This window comes from Cynoglossus semilaevis, chromosome 17 (assembly GCF_000523025.1).
Source record: "Cynoglossus semilaevis isolate Cse_v1.0 chromosome 17, Cse_v1.0, whole genome shotgun sequence".
In the NCBI taxonomy this organism is placed as follows: Eukaryota; Metazoa; Chordata; class Actinopteri; order Pleuronectiformes; family Cynoglossidae; genus Cynoglossus; species Cynoglossus semilaevis.
In genome coordinates this window covers 6,809,849-6,833,149 of record NC_024323.1, presented here as the reverse complement: position 1 = coordinate 6,833,149, position 23,301 = coordinate 6,809,849, and the positions used below count along the sequence as shown (strand labels likewise).

General features: G+C 44.4%; 2 protein-coding genes across 6 annotated transcripts in view; one reads left to right on the top strand and one right to left on the bottom strand.

The window, feature by feature from the left end:
- Position 1: 1 nt before the first annotated feature.
- Positions 2-2,422, top strand: LOC103392935 (uncharacterized). The gene is made up of 4 exons (XM_008329696.3): positions 2-349; positions 901-1,248; positions 1,333-1,439; positions 1,984-2,422. Exons 1-4 carry the CDS (start codon positions 307-309, stop codon positions 2,200-2,202), a joined length of 717 nt encoding a protein of 238 aa, XP_008327918.1. The 5' UTR covers positions 2-306; the 3' UTR covers positions 2,203-2,422.
- A 1,391-nt stretch (positions 2,423-3,813) lies between these two features.
- The window catches only part of tnrc6c1 (trinucleotide repeat containing adaptor 6C1), a 32,930-nt gene continuing 13,442 nt past the window's right edge, over positions 3,814-23,301 (bottom strand). For 2 of the 5 annotated variants that reach the window (XM_025064218.1, XM_017040632.2), the window contains 16 exons: positions 17,177-19,672; positions 15,514-15,708; positions 15,047-15,213; positions 14,859-14,936; positions 14,556-14,774; positions 14,171-14,320; positions 13,968-14,087; positions 13,767-13,850; positions 13,412-13,649; positions 13,155-13,316; positions 12,714-12,890; positions 12,388-12,537; positions 11,204-11,422; positions 10,662-10,735; positions 10,428-10,567; positions 3,814-10,337 (listed from right to left, as the gene is read on the bottom strand). In XM_025064218.1, coding sequence (XP_024919986.1) covers positions 9,944-10,337; positions 10,428-10,567; positions 10,662-10,735; positions 11,204-11,422; positions 12,388-12,537; positions 12,714-12,890; positions 13,155-13,316; positions 13,412-13,649; positions 13,767-13,850; positions 13,968-14,087; positions 14,171-14,320; positions 14,556-14,774; positions 14,859-14,936; positions 15,047-15,213; positions 15,514-15,708; positions 17,177-19,672 — 5,063 coding nt within the window. In that variant the 3' untranslated portion in view covers positions 3,814-9,943. Of the gene's footprint in view, positions 10,338-10,427; positions 10,568-10,661; positions 10,736-11,203; positions 11,423-12,387; positions 12,538-12,713; positions 12,891-13,154; positions 13,317-13,411; positions 13,650-13,766; positions 13,851-13,967; positions 14,088-14,170; positions 14,321-14,555; positions 14,775-14,858; positions 14,937-15,046; positions 15,214-15,513; positions 15,709-17,176; positions 19,673-20,651; positions 20,830-23,301 lie in introns of those variants that run through there. The other 3 variants (XM_025064219.1, XM_017040633.2, XM_008329691.3) reach the window with 3 other exon arrangements.

Below are 23,301 nucleotides of genomic sequence, written 5' to 3'. Positions count from 1 at the left end.
TTGATTTAATAATATTGATTATTGATTTTAAAACAAACAAATCCTGAAAAATAATAAATGGTCACAACTTTTTTTTATTAACAATTGATTCGGTTTTTTTTTATATCTTTAGCATGGAGTTAATATTAACTACACAAGATGTAAAGCCTTTGAGCAGCACACTTCGAGGTCGTCTTCCTGCTCTAAGATGAAACAAAAACAAAAACAAAAAAACCCCTCAAACAATAGAGTCAGGCTGCAGGAAACAGAGGCGACGACACGTCTGCTGCACATCTCTGCACTCATAAGTGAAACAGAGCCGTGAAGATGAACTGGGTGTGTGCTCTCCTCTTCGCGTGGCTGTCAGAAGGTAAGACCAGCTGCTTTACTCTGTTAAGTTCTCAAAGTTTATTTACTGGGAACCATGATAAGGTTAAGGGAATTGATTGTGGGATGCTTTAGAGCTGAAGCAAAACAGTGTCTTCAATGTGTTTGTCAAGAACCAGAGTTTCCAAAGATAAACAAATAAACAAAACAGACAGAGGGAGGAACAGTATTTTCACTCAATGTTTCCAAAGATGAACAAATAAACAAAACAGACAGAGGGAGAGAAGGAAAGACAACCCCCCCAAAAAACAATTTTTTAACGTAATGTTAAGATGCAGAAACCACTGACTTTAATGAAGGTAGGATCGTCCAAAGAAGAAGAAGCAGAGCCTTCATTCCACCTGACCTCTCTTATCTCCAAACTGCTCCAGCTCGAATGCTATCTGTAATGAAAAGGAAAAGTTTGTCATTCAGCAACAGTTTTACTGCAATAACTTGTCTTGTTTTTATTTAAATCCCTCAAAGTAAACAGACCTTTAGCCAGTCAGAACAGGCTCTGACCACATCTTTACTAAGACTTTTCTCTCTCTTCAGCACATGCAGCACTGATCTTCAGATATCTGTCAGTCAACCAGTCCCTGGAACTCTCCTGCTCCCTCCGGCCGAGCCTCGGCAGCTTGAAGAGACTCCATCTGTATCACAGAGACCCTCAGAGTCAAACCACTCTTCTGTCCATGTCGGAGGACGGAGAGCTGAGTGTCGCACCGCAGCACAGGTGGCGCCTGCAGCTCCGAGGAGGACCGCAGTCCCCGGAGGTCAACGTGACCCTGTCCCACTTACAGCAGCGCGACACGGGGCTGTACCTGTGTGAGCTGAGCTACACAGAGGTCACCGACCTGCTCCTCAGTGACCATCAGGTTTTTGTGTTCGTTCACAGTGAAGGTAGATGGATTTAATGTCCAACTCCTCCAGTTCAGACCATCTCAGTTGTTTATTATCAATGACTGGTGTTGGTTTGTGCTGCAGGGAGACCGTGTCACTGCTCTTCCACCTACCTCCCTCTGATGTTGACCATCTTTGCAGCATCAGGACTTCTTGCAGCTGCTCTCCTTTGGCTGGCCACAGACAAATGTGTGAGTCCTTACTATTTTTTAATTTTTAATCGCTTCAAGTTCTCTTTCAATTTTTTTGACTGTCAATAGACACAACCCATCATTTTAAAACTAACTGATGTACTTTCCTTTTCTACCCAGTGTTTATCTGTAATCTTGCTAAGGGACCGTTCCTGTTTAATCTTTGATTAAAATGTAGTATTCTGCTGGGTTTAATATAGAAAAATGTATTTGAATTAAATAAAATTATATAATGAAATTGTATTGAAATTTAACTGAAATAATACATTATTTAGATAAATGTTATGACTATTAAAAGAACATACCCATTGTTTTGCTACCTTTAATTAAAAAAAACTTTTTAATTTTGACTAAACAGACATCAACTGTCTTACTTATATTAAGTATTACCTCAGGAAAAAACAATTTTATTGACTTGCGATGCCGTTTCAAAATCAAACATTGTTTTTTGACTCTGATTTTAATGTGGCCAACTACTCTCATTGTATTTTGATTTCTCACCGACTCGTATGTGAATATTTCTGAAAATGCTGTTGTGTTGCAGCTGAATACAAAGCATCACCACAGACCACAGCCCCCCAGTCATAGCATCTACGAGGTGATGGACAGGAAGCAGCAGAGTGAGGTTACCTCCCAAAATAACCTCGAGATGACCTCACACCTGGAGGAGGAAATCTATCCTGTCTACGCCAACCCGAAGATCATTGACCAACCACAGGACAGCTACTACGCCTGTCCCAGAAAGCCCCACCTCAGAGCCTGACCAACATGAGGAAAAAAAAAACGAAGAAAAAGACAACCAAACCTCAAACACAATCAAAAGTCACATTTAACAGCCAAGAAAAACAATGCTATTTTATTAATATTTGAAAGAAGCTCCATAGTTCATGAAAAGATTTGCTTCGGTGCATGTCATTTTAACGATCACATTCTATGAGGAGAAAGAGATATACAGAGTGGAAAAAAATAAAAACATTACAAGCCACAGACTTCTTGTTAAATCTCAGTACAGTCTTTTTTACTTAATATTAAAAAAAGGCAACAACAACAAAAAAAAAAACTATATCTGATACCCAAGCGTTTCAAACCTCTTACCTTTACAATTAAGGGAGGAAGAAAAAACAACAACAGGAAAGAATCCCACAGTGCTTTAAAAGTGAGACGCTCATTGGTTTGAGGAAAACACAGCATGGCAATGTAGTGTTAGTTCAATCAGAATCAAGGGGAAGGAAGTGAGAGGCAGAGGGGTTTCACATCAGTCACTCCGCCCCGACAAAACTTCCCTCAGGAAACAAACAAAAAATCCCCAAAACAAACAGGGTCAAATCATCAGAGAGGAGGAAGAAGAAGAAAAAAAAAAAATCAACCCTGAAATAGATGAGCCACTTCAGAAGAAGTCGGCCGTTAAAACCCCCCCAAACACTTGTGCATAGTTTCATCGCTCTTTACAACCAGCTCATGATTTTTTTTAATTAATTTTTTTACAAACTCCGACGTGTGAAAGGTTCCACAAAAGTCTGATTTTATCTATTTGTAATAATTACAATAACATTAATACCCGCTGTGGGAGAATATGAGAGAGAGAGAGAGAGAAAGAGAGAGAGAGAGAGAGAGAGAGAGAGAGAGGTTAATGCACAATGTTCCTGATTCAGTCAGGACGGAACCTCATTAAGAAAAACACAATAAAGATTTAAACATACAGCATTTTGCATGTTATTCACCGTCTTAATTTTCTTTAAAAAAAAACAAACAATCAAAAATCATTACATTTTTTTGTTTTTTTTCAATGTAAAGCATTTTTATATATATATAGATTTATATATAAAGCACTCCATTCTCATGTAAAGTCCATTATTTGGTTATCGTGTAACTGCTACGGATTTAGAAACAAAGGGTTTTTTTTCTCTTCCTCTGAAATCCATAACTTTCAGTGCTTAAAGTTGTTTTTTTTTTCAAATCGTCCTCTTTCTTTTCTCTTTTCTTTTAAATCCTCATCATCAAAAGACAAAACAAACAAAAAGAAACGTGTACATTACACATGGCGTGGAGTCGGTACTCTGGAACCCTGGCCTTCCTGAGACAAGATCCACTTTTTCGTGTGTGTGCAAGAAAGTGAGCATTTATGTCTTTTTTTTTAATCTTTTTCTTTATATATTTATATAAAGGAAAAAAAACAACAACATTATGTCAAATCGACAGAAAACAAACAGGCTTTAAGAAAGTCCGTGACGTGGACGTGAACGCAGCACGGACAGAGTCCAACAGAACAAGATGACACTGTTCGATCCCAGAGTTCTGAAGAGTAGCACGAGAAGAAAATTCATTTTTCAGTTGTTGTTGCACTTGTTTTTCAAAATGGAAGCATTTTTTTCCCACCCTCTCGCCAACATTTTCCATAGTTTTAGTTGCAGCTTTTCTTCTACTTCTCTGAACTCCAGGAAAAACTAAAGTGTTTGTAAACTGTCAGTGGCCTCGCAGGAGAAAAACAAACAAACAAACAAACACATTAAAACAGAACCAAAAGCTAACAAACCAAAAGAGTAGGCACCTCTGAAGTGAGCCCCAGGCTCCGACTCATGTCTCGTACTTCACTCTCTCTCTCTCCGCTGCTCACATTTGGGAGAGTTCAAGTCTTTCTACCCCAAACTATGGCCACAGGTCTGTGTGAAATACTTTTTTTTTTTTTTTTTGCTGTATTTTTGTTTTAAAAACATTTTTGATTTTTTTTTTCTTTTTTAAAGGTTTGTAGTCTGAAAATTGGTGCAATACTCAAAGATGATCCATACTTCCTTGGACTATTCCACGATGAAAGCCACTAAGGTAGATAAACGTTACATTAAAAAGAAAAACACACACACACACACACACACACATACTTATTTTAGTCCTTGAGTAAACATTTACACATGAACTGTCCCCCGTCTCCCCTCAGTACTTGTATCATGTTGTTCGTTTAGCTGGATGAGGGTTGAGGCCGACACTCAGTGCAACGCTAGAGGCTAGTAACAATGTACATCAGAATATATGTATTTGTATATTTTTGATGAGCAAAAAAGAAAAAAGTCTAAACCAACAACAAATGTATACTGAAGTGAAGAGAAACACGAGGCCGCAGTTCCTCTGCTGTAATCACCGGCGCTCACACACAGACACAAACCACTTCACGTCACATTCGCACAATCGTACAGTACACGCAATCTTGTGCAAACGCTCCAAATACGACAGATGTAAAATTCGCCTTGTTTTCTTAAACAAAAAAAACAAAACAATATTTCATAAACAGGATTCACTCCAAACTGATGATTAAAAAAACAAACAAACTCAGAAGTGTATGGATGAGACACACACACACACACACACAAAAGCCACTACAAAAAGTGTTCACATTACATTATTGGCGCTTCTATTGATTCAAGTATTTGTTTTCATTATTTTTTTTGTATTACTTTGATATGTTTATGATTTGATTTCTGGGGAATAATATGTCCAGAGGGACAAAGGCTGGAGCTGGGGACTGGAGAAAAGGACAGAGGTCCAGAGGAAAACTATATTCCAGTCATATATACACATACACACATGTATACAAATATATATATATGTATATACATTTATATATGTGTGTATATATTCATATACACATACATATATACATATACATACATACATACACATATACATACATACATATATATGTTTATATAGACATACATCCGTTGTACACTTTGTATGAACTCACATGTGCATATTCAACCCAGGCCTTTGCATTTTAACAGATTTGCTAATTGAATCCTTATGGGTAGGGGAGGGGGTTGGCCATTAGGGGGCCCCAGAACCCTGGTCCGATCCGTGATTGAGAAGCAAGTTCTGCTCAAGCTCCAGTCGAGACTTTGTGGTTTCCAACACCAGACAGGTGGATGTGGAGTGGCTGGAGAGGGCGTCCGGGCGTTCAGTGCTGGTGCTGCATCAGGAAATTCCAGGGCACGTCTGAGACTCCGCCTCCGTCCCAGTCAGCCCTCCTCTTACTCCGCCCACCGTCAGTTGCTTGATTCGAGTCCAGTGTGGAGTAAATGCAAACAGACACAAATAACACAGTCAATAGTGATTGTTCTTCTTCTTCTCGTTGTTGTTGTTGATGTTGAAGGAGTCCTCACTCTGGGACAGGGATCGTCCTCTACGATTTTAAGACTTGGTACCAAACATGAGGTTTGTGGCTGTTTCTTTGGGGTCCCTGCTTGGACCCTAAACCTCAGAGCCAGATGTACAGAGTCCAAATGTTCAGTAAAACTGCAAGAGCGAACCTTCAGGTCGGAGGTGGGAAAAACAAATATCTCCGGCATACAGCTCCCCCACGTGTCAGGTGGGGGGAGTCAAAGAAGTCGGCGGACACGTAGTCATCTCAGCCTCAAAGTGCACAGCTGGAACACACAACATTTTGTAGTTTTCTTTTTTAGTTTATGCCAAAAAACAAGACAACAAAAACAAATATTGATGCTAAAGAAAAGATAATGTTTTTGGTTTTTTTTTTAAAAGAGATGTACCACATGTGACCTGGAAACAGTGCACAGACACATGCAGGGTCAGCGCCCCCCCCGCCCCAACTCTCCAGTCTTCCATTCATCTGTCCGTCCCTTCCACTCCTGCTGGGAATCTCAAGTCTGGTCACACTGAAGATCAAATTAGGATTATGGCGAAGAGAAAGTGGATGGTGGAGAAATCAGTGGGCTCGCTAGTGCCTCCAGCAGGTCATCTAGTGTCATGAGTAGCTCTGTCCACACACTGGGAGACTGAACGCCTGAAGCGTGAAGAGGAGTCACTTCAAGGGAAGCTGCCTGGTAGTCGGGGGAGGTGGAGGAGCTGGGATCAGGGGACGAAAGTGGACGATGGCTGTGAACAAACACCTCTTTGTCTTTGCATAGAAATGGAAGGCTGTCATCAGTCGAGGTGGTCGTAAGAATAACTGAACGCTCCCAGAGTTTAACATAAAGCACCAGTGTGGCTGAGGTGCATCGACATGAAAGGAAGTCGCGGGGAAACCGATGAGGACAGGTGGAACCAGGATGGATGAGGGGGAGATGGGGGGGGGGGTAGTTTGGACTGAACCTTCAAGGACAGAGCTGGGAAATAAAGAGTGGAGAGTGGATATAAAAAGTCTGCAAACCCAAACATGACCAAATTTGACAAAGTGCGAAAAAATGTGAGACTTAACTTTCGACATCTGTGAAATTCAAGTGAAAACAAACTGAAATCGTTCATAGAACTCATCAAATAAAGTGCAATTTAATACTCAGCCCCTGATAATGAAGGACCTGTTTGAGCCCAAAGCACACATCAAATGGAGTAGTTCCATTTTCTTTCCCTTCACTGAGCCGTGGTCCACAGATGTGTAATCTTACTGTTGAAAGGTTTCAGTCAAGAAGTCCTGAAAGGACGTCTAAGGCTTTAAGAATTCAAATGACGACGTCCATCATAAGAAGGAGAAGATTTGGCACAGTAGTCGTATAAAGCTGAAAAAGTCAGGCTGCAGAGAGTTATGTCGCAGGTTTTTACAGCTGCTGGTTGCTCCCGTTTCAAGAATCTTATTTTACCTTCATATTTCAGGACCACGGACAGGGACATTAATTTACATTACGTCTCCCAAAGGGAAGACGGGTTACTGTGTGTTGAGGTAAAGGTGCAAGAACAACACTGCACGGGCGACTTTCAACAAGCAATACCCAGGAGTATGTCACAGAATTTTGCAAATGACAGATTCTCATCTGTAGAGACGGGGTCACTACATTATCATAGGTGCTGTTTTATCATTATTCTTCTAAAAAAATTTAGAATGTTTTCAAAGATGAAAAAATAAAAGAAATCTTGGCATCTTTGATTTAATTTTTTTTAAGCCATGTGTAGACTTTTTATATCCACTGTACCTCTGCACACTGGTTCTGCCCCTGAGGCAGTGGGAGGGGCAAAAGAGAAGCTGAAACACTGCATAAAGAGCGACATAAAAGAAGTGAAGTGATCACAATCCTCAACTCACACCACCAGTTAAAACAGCGACAAACATCAGCACATATTTACACCACAATAGAAGAAAAACAAAATGCACTTATAGGCAATTCTATAAGTCAAATTCCAGGAAAAAAAACAAACAAACAAAAACACATCAAGTGCCTCCTTGCTCGGCTAAAGTGATCTTTGCAGGAGAAAAGAGAAGAGAGAGTGGAAGTGGAGGCTGCCGAGGACAGACTCTGGAGCAGCAGTAGTAGAAAAAAAATTCAACACATGTGGGGCCAGTTCTGAAAGAGCTGCTCTTGGCCTGGAGGCCCGAGGGGAGGGGGGGGGTGGTCTGTGGGGATCCGCAGGGAGGCAGGAGCGAGCGAGGAGGGGTGAGGTCTGCTGCAGTGTTCTGCACTCTGCAGCAGGCAGGCACTCAGTGACCACACCATCACACAGGTTGGCAGGGCCTCCAGTGGAGACGAGAGAAATCAAGAAAAGCTCAGAAAAGAATGAAATGGCGATCGTCCCCCGCCGGAGCCGCCGGGTGAACAACACGGTCCAACAATTCCAGACGCCAAGGCGAGAGATTCTGTCGTAACAGTTTGCAATGTAACAGTGATATTTACTCTGATAGAGAGAGAGGGTGAGGACGAGTGCTTTCACTGCACGGCAGTTCACTTCTTTCTTTGTAATTTCCCTTCACTTTGCTACCATGTCTGATATCCTTCTTGGTCCCACTGACTTGAGGGAAGAAGGACTGAAAAACAAATGAAAAAAAAAAAATCTTCACATCCATGTCGAGTCCAAAAATATGTTTTTCTGGAGAAGCAACGAAAAAATAAGATTGTTTTTTTTTTTGTCTTTTTTTTTTTTCTTCAGTTTTTCATTTGCCAGTGTTGCTTCTCCTTTCTTCTGTCCGTTGGCATCAAAGGTAAAAACGCCTCTGGTTAAGTGCTGTGATAAACCAACTCCAAAGACTCGGCTTCATTCTCTTAGACCGATGCAAAATAGGCCAAAAGGTGGGGAAGAAACAGGCTCATCTTATTTTGGTTTGATGCCTCATCCTCGTCACACACACACACACTCACATACACTCACATTCACACTCACACATAAACAAACCGGTCACTCTCTCTGCCCCCAAAATAGTCACTGGCATAAGTGAGAAGAGTAAGCTGGCTGACGAAGTGCTTTTTTTTGTGTACGTTCTTGTGGTTAGTCCAACACCAGCATGTTACTCTCCTGAGTTCAACCACTCCTGGCAGGGGCTGGGGGCAGGGCGGGTGAGGGGGGGGGGGGCCTCACGGGGGTGGACAACTGTTCTTATCAAACCATATAATCCTTTTCTCTTTCCGGGAGGCCACGGTGCTTGGACGGTACAGTCTGTGGCTTTTAAATATTGCACGTCGATTGAAATGGTGTTCTGCAGGTGGAGTGGATGGCGTTGGGAGGGTCATCGACGAGACCACCGCTGGGAAACAGCTGCAACTTGAGTTTTGTCCTACTAAAAATCATTGAGAGCAACATCAGAGACTGAGAGCAAGGCTGCGGGTGGGCTGCAGATGTTTTGAGGTGCACTGACGTTTCTGAAGTCTTTACAGTTCCGTACAAAAAGCAGTGGTTGGTTTTGCGGACAGCGACATCCCTGTATGCAATGACCCCTCCCACCACCACTGAACGAATCCATCCGTCAGGTAGGATTGACAGACACATTTTGAATGATTCATTTTTTTTAACCTTTGCTTGCAATGATTCAAAGAGAAAAAAACAAACGAACAAAAAAACAAATACAAAAATAAATGGCTTGAACAAGGCGAACAGAGTTGCATCATTCCCTTTGAGCGAACTGAGGAACTCAATCTGCTTTCAAGAATGCACTGTGAGCTGTGGTTGCTTACGTCCAGCAGCAGCAGCATGTACTTTCCACTCAGGTTTCACTGGCTCAGAGATAAGGGTGTGCAAGTGTCTGGATACTTCTTCACCGAGTACAGAGTGAATGAGGAGAGTAGGGCAGACAAAGATTAAGGCTAATATTAGTGATGAGAGACGTGTTTGATTCTGGACCAGCTCGAAGTTCAGCAACCACTTTGATTGAAGGGTCTCGCTTTGGGAATGATGTCTTTTTATCGGGCATTTTCCGAGGTGCAGCACGAAGGACGAAGCGCGCACGTTCAAAGATGGCAGCTCCTCAATGTGTCAGTTTGATTCAGGTACTTGTTTTCACACAGGAAATTCTTCAGAGTTCACTTCAGTTAGGTTCCCTTTCATGGTTGGAGTGAAAAGACCGTCCCGTGTCTCCAAAGTTTGACGCGCAACACTGCCAGAAAAAAAATCTCATGCAGAGATTCACAGAACTGCAACTGAAATGTCTTTCAAACCACCAAAAGGAGCAGAGGAGGACGAGGAGGGTGAGCAGCGAGGATGAAGCCCCGTCCTCCCCCCGTCTCCTTTCTTCCTGTTCCACCCATACTGATTATCTCCACACTGATTTGAAGGTTTTTGCACCTTTTGCTGTTTGTTTACATGGACTCTCCGCTCAGCAGGTCTCCAGGCAGCAGCGTATTGATTGGGGTGGGACTCCCCATCACCCGTCCCTCCTCTCCGCTCGGGGGTCCCCACAGGTTAGAATACTGTTGCACTCCGCCCCAAAGCAGCTCCCCGCCCGTTTTGGCTCCGCCGGCTCCCAGGCCAGTGCTCCCGCTGCTGCCGGCGCTGTTGTTGTTGTTCCAGTGTGGAGAGTGACCGATGGGATGGGAGGCGGCGGACCCCGTCCCACCCATCCGTGCTTGATTGACTCCTGGAGTGGCCTGCCAGCTGGTGGTGCCCCCGAGCAACTGGCCCTGTGCAAAGAAGCGGTTCACTTCTTCCTCCCCGGCAAATTCTGCCAGGATGGTGGTGTTCCCCAGCACGCACCTGGAACAGAAACCCCAGGAAAAACATCAGTGACCAACGGTCGACAAGGAAAACAGCAAAGACTGTGAAGCAGAGCCTCGACGTTCGTACATGTGCAGGGACTTCTGAGCCTTGGCGGCTTCATCCTTAGAGCTGTAGCGCACAACAGCGTTGCCCTGCGTCAGGTTGAGGTGGAATGTGATGAGCGGGCCGTGCTGCATGCACAGTGTACGCAGAGTGGAACCGTCAATCTGGAGATGGACGGAGGAAACAAGGGCAAAAAAACACAGGTCATTCTCTGAGCATGATGGAGTGAATTAACAAGCATTTGGTCCAAAACTTCACCTGCGGAGTGAGGTTCCTCAGAACCAACCAGCTGCTGGTCCTGCTGGAGCTGTCAGTACTCCACGTGGTACCTGCTGTGCACCAAAAAAAAAAAAAAAAAAATCACACAACAACAGTGATTTCTTAGCCTGGAGTTGTATTTTTTTGCTCCTTCAATTCACTAAAACCAAAATGTCACACCAACTGAATGGGAGGTGTTGACGTCTGTAAAAAGGAACAGGAACCACCCAAAGACTGTTGACAGTTTTTAAACCACAACCTTTTCATTCCAGGGTGTAGACTATTCTGCTAGCCACATCAAAGTTGTACTGAAACTGATCCGGCTCAGTGTAGAACACGGCCTGGATGTTGGTATCTGTAGTACTTCTACTGTGTATTAGCAGAGACAGGTGTTGAATTTAGCTCTTAAACCACAGGAAATGTTAAATTTATAGGCTAATGCAACCGTTAATTATCTACCAATTAGGTAGAATGGTAAAGGTTCATCAACAAAGTACAAATCTTTTACACTTTAAACAGTCTCAAAATAAAAAAAAAATCACCTGTTGTGTAAGAGGTGCTCCACCCTTGGCTCAGACCCAGGGAGTTGCCCCCCCAGGTCGAGGAGGGCTTGGGGTTGGTGAGGCCGGGTGGAGGGCGTGAAGGTGCTGTGGCGTTGCTGCGGGGGCCCTGAGGGACCTCCCACAGCTTGTGGGACAGGGAGGCCTGGCTGTGAGAGATGGGCCCCGGAGACCAAGTGGATTTAATCTCTGAGAGTTTACCTGGAGGAAAACAGAAAAAACGTTTAAAAACAAACAAACATAAAAAGAGACAAAACAGCACAATACAATAATGTAACAATAGTTCAGCCCCAACTGCGTCACCTGTGGTATTTTAATCTATAACTGTGAAATGGCATAAAAATGTAAACTAATACATTTAATAAAAACAAAAACTGATGTTCACTGGATTACAATCTAAATTTCTGTTATAAAATCTACTAATTTACCCTAAGAATTTTAAGATCATTTAAGTCAATACTTACTATGAAATGTATCAGTAATGTAATATATTTACTTCAACACATTTAGCTAAAAAAAATTATTGTCATCAGTAAAGTAGGGGAAACAACAACAACACACCACTAGGGGGGGATGCAGGTATGAGATCTAAAAAGGAGGCGGTGTTTAATCAGCAGCAGAGAGGAAAAAAGGACGAAGAAGATTTTAAGGGGTTACTGTAACAAGAGGACGACACTGAAACACAGCAACCGAGCAGCTGCTGTTTTCACCAGATGGTCGTTGTGGCGGGAATATGGATCAAACTGTGTACCTGGGTCGTCCGTCTCCGGGGAGGACAGACTGAATGAACTAGTGTAGGCACTGACTGGCCAATCAGTGGAGGGAGGCAGAGCCTCCATCTGAGATGAAGTGGGTGAGGAGCCTACGCCGATGTCAGCGACACAACACAGACACGACAGAGAGACAAGGCAATACGGCAGCAGAAAGGAAAAAAAAAGTAATGAAGTTGCACCAGACTGAAAGACAGTAAAGTCATTGAGAAATAGATAAAGAAAAAAAACGAATAATGAGAAAAAAAAAATCAATGATCAGAGTTAGAGCAGAAGAACGAAGAACAAAGGAACGACAAGCAGGTTCTCTGGAGGGCAGCGGCTTTGATGCGGTCAGATTTACGGCTAAACCCAAGTCTACAGTACCATCCTGGACACTGTGACCCCCGTCCTCACCTCCACTCCTGTCCCTCAGCAGGTAGCGGTTGACATCTTGGATATTGGTGTTAATGGTGGGTCCACTGGGGACACTGCCAGGAGTCACGTTGGGGTCGGTCTCAGGGTCGATGTTTTGAAGGCCCTTCCAGGGCACGCCTGGGCAGAACTCTGGGGATTTAAATAAATAAAAATAAAAGCGTTAATATTGTGATATTGGGAATAGCTATCATTAACCTCTATTAAAACTGAAAAAAAAATACATATATATAACAATACATACATGAATGTTGAAAAGATAAAAAGAGAACAACGCCCTCTACAGTTGACTTCCTGTCACTCCTCACCTGGCGGCCAGTTGATATTGGTCCCATTCGCCATTTTGTCACTGTTGCTTTTGCCCTGTCCCCAACTGTCCGGGGGTACATTGGGGCTGGTTGGAGACTCGGAGCTGGACATGAGGTTGTATGGACTGTAGGAGTCCTCCAGCTGTGGGGGCTTCCCAGGGGGGCCCAGGTTGGCACCTGAGAGAAGAAGAAAACACAAGAACACAAGAAAATGATTCTGCTAATTTTTTGGATTCTGTTGACACTGAGTTGATATGAAGGATGATATTTAGGTATGACAATTTACCCTAAGTAATCATAAATTATGGTCATGATTAAACTTTTTAAAATATTATTCTAACTGATGTTAGCCCTACTTATAATACAGTTGCCGGACTTTCTACTTGTTATTTATTTATTTAGTTTTGTGCATTGAAATTAATATAAAAATACATTTCTCACCATGCTTGACTAGTGTGGGCTCCAGGGGAGAGGGGTTTCCAGAGAGACTTTCAATGGCGTTGGGATGTGTCCACTGTGAAAGACGCGACTGGGGCTGGGGGGGTTCCTTCATAGTCAAACCCACCTCCATGCAGTTTACATTCATGTTTGGATTCAGTCCAGCTTTAAGGAACGACAACAGAATTTATTGTTCTGACGTGAGATCACAGGGATCGGTGTTGTTTCACCATCTGAAGAGCACAACAACCGTCACTTACACAGAGAGTAGTGGCTGTAGGCGCTGGGGGTCGACTGCGGCTCTTTGGTCTGCAGGTCAGGAAGGCCTGATGCCTGGGGGTGACATGTAAACGAGTCCAAGGTGGATTTGGCGCCACCAGGCTGCAGGCCTGAGTGGGAAGGTGGAGGCTGCTGCTGCTGCTTCATGAGCAGGGCCTGGGCCAGCTGACGCTGGTGCTGTTGGATCTGCTGCTGCATGTTATTGATTGTACGTGCAACCTGGACATGGGCAGAGAAGAGGACGAATTAAAGACTTCTTATATATAAGCAGATGCAGCCTATTACGACCGATTTACTGAAGAAAATGGTTCAGGGAGAGTTCAGAGGGAGACCTACTTGCTGCTCTTGTTGTCGGATGGGACCAGAAACGTTGCGTTGCGCCTGCAACATCTGTTGCTGAATTTGTAAACGCTGGTATGCCTGTGTATCAAGGATAAGAAATAGTTTTTATTTCAGGCCTCTGTTGACAGATACAGTATGTACTACGACTCTCCAGTCCTACTGTACTGTAGTATCACTGCAGTAAAGGACACTCACCAGTTGCAGCTGGTACAGTTGATTCAGAAGGGTCATATGTTGAGGGTTTATTGGTGAGGTTAAAAGTGCAGGATTAAGACCAATGTTTTTTGCTGCAAACTGTAAGAGCTGTGCTTGAACCTGGTGGTAAACACAGGGAACACGTGACGTGACTAAAGAAACTAGAAACAACAACAAACTTCTGTATTCGAGCCTGAATGTACCTGAGGGGAGAGAAACTGAGGCACTTGAGCACGTAGACTAGGCTGGGAGGAGCTGAGAGGCGGCACTGGTGGCTGAGGAAGCTGCTGCGTTTGCTGCATGGTCCGGGCTTGTGCTGCTCCACTGCCGCCAAACATTCCACTCTGCATCTGCTGAAGAAAATTGAATTTAAATATACAGTCTGCTCAAAACCGGTAGACAAAATGCCAAACGTTAGATGGATATTCACAGAGAAAACTATTTATACATTTGTTTCTAATTGTCTCACTGCCTTCAGTTTTACATCATCGTCTTTTAGCTTCTACTCCATCACTTGCTTTCAAACCTTTCAATAATAAACATGCCGCTGTTCTGCAGTGACAGTAAGTGAGGGGCTAACAGTCCCACCTTATCCATGAAGGGCAAACGTGGGTCGGCTGAGGGGTCTTTGGAAAGAAGCGGAGGCCGTGGGCAGCTCATGGGCTTGTTGATGAGCCCGTTGTTGTAGTCGTGGCCGGCGATGCCCATTCCTCGCTTGTCCAGTTCTGTCTTTTTCTCCAGCAGGGCGCTCATGGCCTGGTCCAGACTCATGTTGTTGCTCTTTAGAGCCTCCTCTGCAGGGTCCCTCTGCAGGACAAACAAGAAACTGTCAGTGATGACAGACTGTAATGGAGTTTTTTTTAAACCAGCACAGCAATCAATTAAACTCACAGGGAAGCCCATGTCTGTCAGCTGTTTGGTGAGACGATTCATGATCCAAGCTTCCTCCTGCTTCACTGGGACCTTCGCCTGAAAGAGACGATGGGATTGTTATGACTTCAGCAACATTCTTAGGTGATGGAGATCCTGTGGAGTCAATCTGTAAATATGTGGTTTTTTCTTTTTAACTATTTTCTTACCTTCTGTGGTGCCTTCTTAGATGCATTGCTCCAGGAATTACAGGAGGAGTTGCTCTCCTGGGAGGCAGCACTGTTCCACATGTCTCCCTCCTCAGCCTCCCACTGCCCCCCTGACAAACTCAGCTCCTCACTTCCACCTCCCCATCCATCTTGCATAGGTTTGGGAGCTGAAAAACAGTGTTGATGGGATGTTATTTATTTTATTCCTAATGTGCACAATGAAATATAGCCCACAATAACTGAAACAATACATGGCCACTAGAGGGCAGTGCAGATTCCTGTGGAAACTTTCCTGCATCATAGGTTCCCCTGTGCCATATTGATGTCCTTGGTTTGACTTATCAGGGGGGAATCTTTTTTTTTTTTTTTTTTAAAGCAGTGGGGTATAATCATGTTATACTCTCAGATATAGACGCACTTCAAAAAATATATAGAAAACTGGAAACAATAAAGGCCGAGTTTCCTACCAGGTTTACAGGAAGCAGAAGTCATTGTTGTGTTGCCTCTACTATAGGTGTCCTGGTTACTGTCTCCCCAGCCTCCACAGCTCCCGGTTGGTTTGCCCCAGGCGGAGGTGCCGTTGTCCACAGTGACAGGAGAGGGCGCAGGTTCGCCCCAAGAGCTCTCTGATTTAGTGTGGGAGTTTGGTAGCTCTCCCCAACCTGGAGGACACACAAGGACAAGAGCAGCCTGTAAAAACGCTTTACTGCACAGACAGAAACGTCTTAACAATCACTTCTGTACAAAACGGCTAACTCTGGGGAATTGTTTACATGACGAACCTTCCTAAAAAGAAAAAGAAAATATACAATATGAAGAATAACTGCACAGGAAAAACTGTGTTACTTTGAGCCTTGTTAGCAAGTTGTTTAGGCTAATAAATAAACTTTGCCTCCATTAATATCAGTTATTATTCTTCTATTCTGCATACATTTAAATGTTTCCCATTTGTTACAATAGGTGCAGCTGTTAAAGCTGCTGACAAACAGTCGCCTCATTTGTCCCCTTCTTTTCAAGTGCTAAATACCAGTCCTGCAGGGAGGCAGAGACCTGAACTTGGCTTAGCAGAATGACTGAGAGAGAGAGAGGAGATACCCGTTTAAAATTTGGCACGGCCTGGTCACTTTTGGCATGTGCTGTCTCTGGGAATGTTGCAGTGCCAAAGCTCAACTTAGCTCACTCTCCAGAGAGAGAGCCTGAAAGTCCACCATAAACTAAAAAAAAAACAAAAAAATCCATCATCCCTGCAGGAATGACCTTGGTGACAGGTGATTATTTCACTTTAAGCCAGCAGATGTCCATGTGGAGTCATCCTGCAGGGTGGGAGACAGCAGGGGGTGTCTGAACTCCCTGAATTTTCAAGGCCTGCACCACCTCCCACTCTCTTCAACTACTGACAGATGGCTGCTACCATCTAATCACACGCTTCCGACCCGTTTCAAACAGTTTGTGGTGAATTGCTATTTTCACAAGCCACTTTGTAAACAGCATTCTTCTGCTTCCTTTGGGTACCCCATGAGGGGTTTCCAGGGGGATCCAACCAGCCATGAGCAGTGTTGTGAAATGTGAGGAGCCTCGTGTTAGGACAAGGTCATCACTGATTAACTCATCAATGGTTGATTACATGAAAACCCAAAAAAAGCAAAACAGCTGTGATTATATAATTATACACGTGACATTTATGGAGATTGAACAAAATAAATTTAAAAAATCTATCCTAGACAGGACGTGCTTTTAATTGTTCAATAGGGACTTCTTTTTTAGAAACGTGATATATTTATTAGTTATTTTCAAATGTGGACAGATGGTCTACCGTGCTGTTAGAGAAGATAAATTAGTCCTGCAGCATCCCCCCGTGACGAAAAATAAAATATGGCGTTTTAAGAGTTTTAATAAAATATAATGACATTCTAGTTACAATTCACAATTTATTAATCAGTATTAAACCCTGGTCTGCTTGGTTGACCACAACACTGATATACTCGCAGGAATTGAAGAAAGCCACGCGCAAGATCTTCTTTAACAGACAAGACTCAGCTGCTATTTCAGTTTTTATGTTGGACTAAACTGAATCTACTGTGGATTAAAATGATTAATATGTTACAAAATTAGACAAAAACATTTGCCTACCTTGACCAATCAAGGGACTCCTGTTGTGAGGTGGGCCAGGCTGATGTTGCACAACAGGATCTATAGGTCCACTGCTGGAGCCTGGGTTTTGAGTGTTTTGGTTATGGTTCTGTACAGGTGCAGGTGGCCCATGGTATGGGTGATTGTGAGAGTGAATGTGGTTGTTGTTGGGACCTGCGGGATTATTGCCTCCACTGGTAACTTTAGGTTGGGACATCCCTGGATTGTTCCTGTCCCACAGATTAACCGACTTGTTGTAGGTACCAGGGTCACCCCAGGCTGAAGTCCCATCATCTATTTCCATCTTACGTCTTATTGAAGTTGGGGAGGGCTCTTCCCATCCTGTAGACTCGGGGATACCCTCCTGTTTATTGCCACCCCAACCTCCACTTTGTTTTACTGAGCCAGAACCAGCCCAAGAACCCATATTCCCGCCACTATTATTGGGACAATCTTGAGGCTTTCCACCCCAACCTTGAGGGGGGGCACTAGGGCGCTGTGAAACAGTCTCTCCCCAACCACCATTTCCTCCTGTCCCAGACGTCACTGATGCTGAGGGAGGTTGTCCCCAGCCACGTGGGTTTTCCTTCCAGCCACTAGCATCTCCCTCCCAGGCAGGGTTGGTGGGGGTTTTTTTGTTGTCTTCTGGTTCTCCCCAGTCACCTGAGTTATTGCTCCCACCACTGTTGCTCCAGCTTTGTGATGTTTTGTGTTGTTCAGTGTTGCCCCATCCCTGTGATGGTGCCTTCATGTGAGAATCTTCCCAACCGCTGGACTTCTCCTCTCCCCAGGACTGGCTACCAATTTTGGGTGCACTGGGAACACTGCTTCCTGCTGTAGGGTTACCCCAACCACTGGAAGTCCCTGGGGGTTTGATGTGGTTGGGAGGATCTCCCCAACCAGGATTTGGTGGGTTTGTTGCTGCCATGTTTCCACCCCAACCTGAAGCACCCTGAGAACCTGGCACATCAGTTTTACTCCCAGAGTCAGTCCTCTGAGCGAGACCCATGTTGTCTCTTTTGGATATCCCCTGGGCACCGTTTGGATTGGTTGGGGCAGAGCCCCAAGATTCAGTGCTTACATCATTTTTACGTTTAGTATCTTCCATATCCCAGGAGGTGTGCTGGCGCACAGGGGTCTGTCCCCAGCCAGTGTTGCAAAGTACTCTGGGATCAAGATCCTGGGCTGGCAGTAGTGGAGTTGGATTATCTTTAGTTGAGTGGTCTCTGCATGGAGGTTGTCCTTCTCTGCTGTCACTGCTCCCTTCACTGGCAGCTGCTGTGCTCACAGCTCTATTCCAAGGGCTATTCTGGGAATCTTGTAGAGGGGAGCTAGGGGCGTCCCAGCCACCTTTGGCTTCCTCACTGTGCTGCTTTCCCCAATCTCCACCAGAATGATCACCCCAACCTCCAGAGTTTCCTGGTCCACCTGTTCCTTGACTCCAGCCAGACTCCCAGGCAGATCCATCCTTAGATGAAGGTGGCTTTGATTCACCATTGTTACCCCAAACTTTACCACCATCATCTCCATTGACCTGTGGGACCCCTTTTGTAGGCTGGCCCATGGAACCCAGGCCTGCAGATGCATTACCCCAAGCAGGCAGACTGTGGATTGGGCTGGGGGGTTCCTGCTTATTAGTGTGATTTGGTCCATCAGTTTTAAGGTTTTGAGGTTCTGAGCTAAAAGACACATTCGTGGATGAGGAGGGGTGTGACTCTGATGCGTCAGAGGACATAATATTACCCCAGGCGCTGCTTATCCCCGAGGAAGTGCTGTTAGTGTTGGCTCCGGTACAGGTGCTGGTCTGGGATGATGTAGGACCAGGCAGATTACAGAGGTTTGGTGTAGGTTGAGGTGGTGAAATGGTGTTGGCTCCCCCTGAGCTGCCTCCCCCTGTGCCACCTCCATCGTGACCCAACATGGGCCAGGCAGAAGGGTTGGCATTAGGGTTTAGGTTCAAGTTTAAATTCGTGGAAGATGATGAGGAAGAGCCCCAGGCCCTGCTGCTTACTCCTGTGACTGAAGTGTCACGTTTCCCTTCATTTCCTACTAAGGACTGAGGGTTGCAATTGGAAGGTCCAGCACCAGAGCCCCAGCTGCGGTTGGCGGCGACCTGGCCGGACAGCATGTTGGTTCCAGTGTGACTGGCAGGATTGGGTCCACTGTTGGCCTTGTTGATAACGTGGTTGCCAGGAAAATGTCCTGTCTGGCTATTGGCCCCTGTGGCCATAGTCACTGTACTGTAACTGCAATTAGTACTGCTGCTGGAGGTCAACTGACCAATGTCAGTATCCAAAGGGCATCCTCCGAGAAGCGTCTGGCTCTGGCTGAGTGTAATGGAAGGCCAAGCCTCTGTGTCCTTCTGGTCGATAATCAGTTGATCCCAGCCTGTGACACGGGAAGAAGAAGCAGCACTTGTGGCACTCCTGTTGGCTGGCAGGTGTCCCCAGAGGGGACTATCATACTGGGCTCCCTGGCTGCTTTGTGGGGGCAAGTCTGTCAGGGAGAAGAGAAAATCAAAAGAACATCAGTGAGATCTTATGATGAGGATGTAAACAAAGGTAGTGCTTAGAGGAGTGTGACGTACATGAGATGCAAATAGACATGAATGAGCCTTAATGTAAACAAAAGTCCAATTTAAACCGTTCTTAAAACATCTTGTGCAAACAATACTTAAATTTATTTTAGAAAATCATTGTTGCTTTCCCTTCTGTTTCACATTGGGTCCACATTGGTGGATCCACTTTTTTTGTGTTTCAGTGTCATTTTTAAATGACTATTTACACTTTGTTGTTACAACCTCTGCACAAACAATCTCCACTCATTCACAAAAACCTGCCTCGTACAAAACCCCAAGTGATGTTTCCACTTTTACTCTCACTGCTCGACATTACACCAGGCATCACGGTGGTCTAGGTGCACCAGGGTAGGACTATGCACTGACCATCCTGACACCGCTACAACATCCCGGTGCATGCACTGTGTCCCTCGACGTGCATGATGAGTCCGCACACACAGAATGAACGGCAACAGCGCTTGAAATTGCCCTGCTTGCAGCTAAAGTAAAAAGCGAGCAGGAGAGAGAGAGAGAGAGAGAGAGAGAGAGAGAGAGAGAGAGCAGTGGGAGAGCAGAGGGAAAACAGGGCACTGTGTTTCTGACACACACAGCGTTGTCGTTCTGTAGCGTCACTCTACTGAGCAGTGTAAGACCGCCATTTTCTCAGTCCTGAATTGGAGCCAAAAAGGCTGTGAGCTACCGTCTGTATCTCCAGGTTTTACAGCGAGCATGTCTCGGTTGCAAAAATTAAACAAGCCCAAAACTCAACACTGCGGGTCCACAACGCACAGTGGCTGCAGCTTCAACGTTCAAAAGTGATCGAGCACAGAGTATGTAACACAACCAAGCCACCAAAGCAACAGAAGAGGCAGAGGAGAGAGGAAAAACACAAGGGAAAAAAAAGAAGTGTGTAAAATCCCATGGAGAGGTGCCTCCCAACCATCCTGTTAGGAGCTAGGTTTTGTGCAACGCAGCAGCCATCCTTGTCTCAATATGTCTGCTCGACTCGCCAAGCTTCTGAGGCTCATTTCTGAAGTGCTGCCAAGAAGTTGCACAGCTCTTGCGCGGCATGAGACACCCCCCTCCACCCCCCCACCCTTTCCTTCCTCACCCCTCATGCTCCATCCCTCCCACCAACACTGCTCTGGCTGGGTTTCCTTGCTTCTATTTATTACCCATCTCCAGCCTAATTTATACCGTGTTCTAGTCCAATTCTAACAGAGGATATTCTCTCCATCACCCTCTCTGGAAAAGGACGGAGAAAAAAGGCTGGTGTGTGAATGTGTGTTTTTATGGGTTAGGAGGGAGGCATATAAATTCTTATATTATAATATTCTTATTACAACCAAGGTGAGGGATTCCTTCATGGCTAATGAGTGGAGATTTTCATTATACACTGATAAGGCATTAGGTCCTCTAGTTCCTCCATCCCTGCATCTTTTCACCTTTCAAAACTATTAAATATTTAGCCCAAACTCCTCCATCTGCATTTAGCTCTGTCGCCAACAATGATCAGCAGCAGCAGGCTAGAGCGAGAAGGATAAAGAATGAGAAAACCCCAGAAAGATCCAGCCACAACTGCTACAAGGCTGTCGTGACATTTTTCAAATGCATACATTTACATAATAACAAGCACAAGATATGATTCTGTTTTGTAAGATCTGACTGCATGTTGAAAATGGGGCGATCCCTGCTTGGACACAGGGCCCAGAAAAGGTTTACATGGCTCTGGTCACAACGTGTTACACAGAGAGATGTGACCTGGTCTGAGACAGAGTCTTGGTGTCGAGGGTAGGGAGCGGGGCAGTTAATGCTGGAGCGTGTTTGGATGACGGTATGGGAGCTTGGCAAAAAAGAGAGAAAAGCATCTGTTTGGATCAAGGCTTGTATTGTTTACAAATGATCCCTACGCCCACCAGACAACACAATAAGTCAATGTTTGGTAGAGAACAGAGTCCCTTTATAAGCCAGGTTCAGCCCCCGTGCCTCTCCGCTGTGAAGACCTGACATGTGGTGAGGTCATGATGTGCTACGAGATGGACGCGCGTTCATTCATGTGTAAATGTACACATGTAGAGACGACACTCGATGTTCTGTTTGCGTGCAACATGTTGGCAAACAGAGAGGACACACAGCATACGTCCTAAACGATAACAGCGTCAGGAGAGAGCTTCGTTTGTCCGTTCCTCCATCCCTACAACACTTTTATGAACGAGCATGGAGTTAGTGGTAAAAGGATGAAAGAGGCAAGATTAGAAGAATTGGCAGTATTGGTCAGAATAGTAACTCCTCCACTAGTATTGCAATAAAATGACCAGATTCTATATTAGTTTATTTATTATATTAGTTTAGTTTATTTATAAACGTTTCTCGATCTTTGAATCCCAATTTTCAGCCATTTCATGTTGATGTTGCTCTGACAACAAAAGCCCTATTAAAATTTAATGAACCTATTGAACAATTAAAGGGAGAGGACCGGCTGCACGATCACTAATTAGTGATATTTCATTTGCGTACAAAGAAAAAATGGCAAAATATACAACCTGATTTAGTCACATAAAAAAAACAAACTGGAAGTTGTTCAAAAGAACAAGATAAAAGAACAAAAAAAGGTACATCTGGGTGTTAATGAGTTTTCCAAGAAGTTGCTATTTTTAAAGGCCTTCTATGGTGCTGTCAAAACCAGGTAGAAACAAAACATTTGTGCCCTTTTTTTTAATGAGACTCATGTAGTTACAAAGAAAGCACAAGAGACATTAAGAGCAAAATTGCTCAGGGAGAGCTGGCCAAATTACCCGTGGGCAGTTAAAATGTTGAGAGATTAAGAGATTGCCAGTTGGCCGTCTTTGACTCCAACAAAGGTTCCAAAAACAATTCAGCTTGGGCCACCGTCCTTGTCATGGTCGAAGACGTTTTCATTTGTTAAACGCAAATAAAAAACTGAGATTGAAACTGAGAGATAAAGAAGGAGGAAGAAGTGATCTAAAAGAGCTGCGTGGGTCTCAGCTGGACTAAGTCTGGATTAATGAAGTCCCTGAGGGAGAGTGGATGGTACACTGCTGACAACGCATGCTGCCAGCCAAACGGATGGGCCTCTCCAACAGGCATGAACACACACCAACACAAAGATGTCGAGATTGTATCAGTATTTCTGGAGATCTTCTTCTTTGACCGTCAGTTTAGCTCTTTGTTGTCGAGGGGAACTGTTCCTGGACGAAGGTGGACACACAACTATGAGATTGTTAGAAAATGTTACCAAGTTCAAAGATTCACATCGTCTGCTAAAGAGTCAGGTGACCACCGACAATAAGTAAGTGGACCCAGGCAGCCAGAGAGGTCTTTACCAAATCGCTGTGGTGACCACTGCTGTGGTGACCACCTTTACTAAAACTTGGGTTTTTGTTAAACTTAAACCTGTGCATTCACTCAAGAAAATGTTGTATTCTTTTGTCAAGTGTTGTCCATGTGAATGGAACATTGGAATCTGCCTGACTTCACATACATAGGTCAGTGGTTCTGGGGACAGTGGTGGTCAACTTTTTTTTTCTTTACTAAAACTAGTAAATGT

Excerpts from the sequence above, each read along its gene's own strand:
- LOC103392935 (XM_008329696.3), top strand. The coding sequence starts at position 307 with ATGAACTGGGTGTGTGCTCTCCTCTTCGCGTGGCTGTCAGAAG. Across the intron at positions 350-900 it reads CTTCGCGTGGCTGTCAGAAG|CACATGCAGCACTGATCTTC; the intron begins GTAAGACCAGCT and ends CTCTCTCTTCAG. Across the intron at positions 1,440-1,983 it reads GGCTGGCCACAGACAAATGT|CTGAATACAAAGCATCACCA; the intron begins GTGAGTCCTTAC and ends GTTGTGTTGCAG.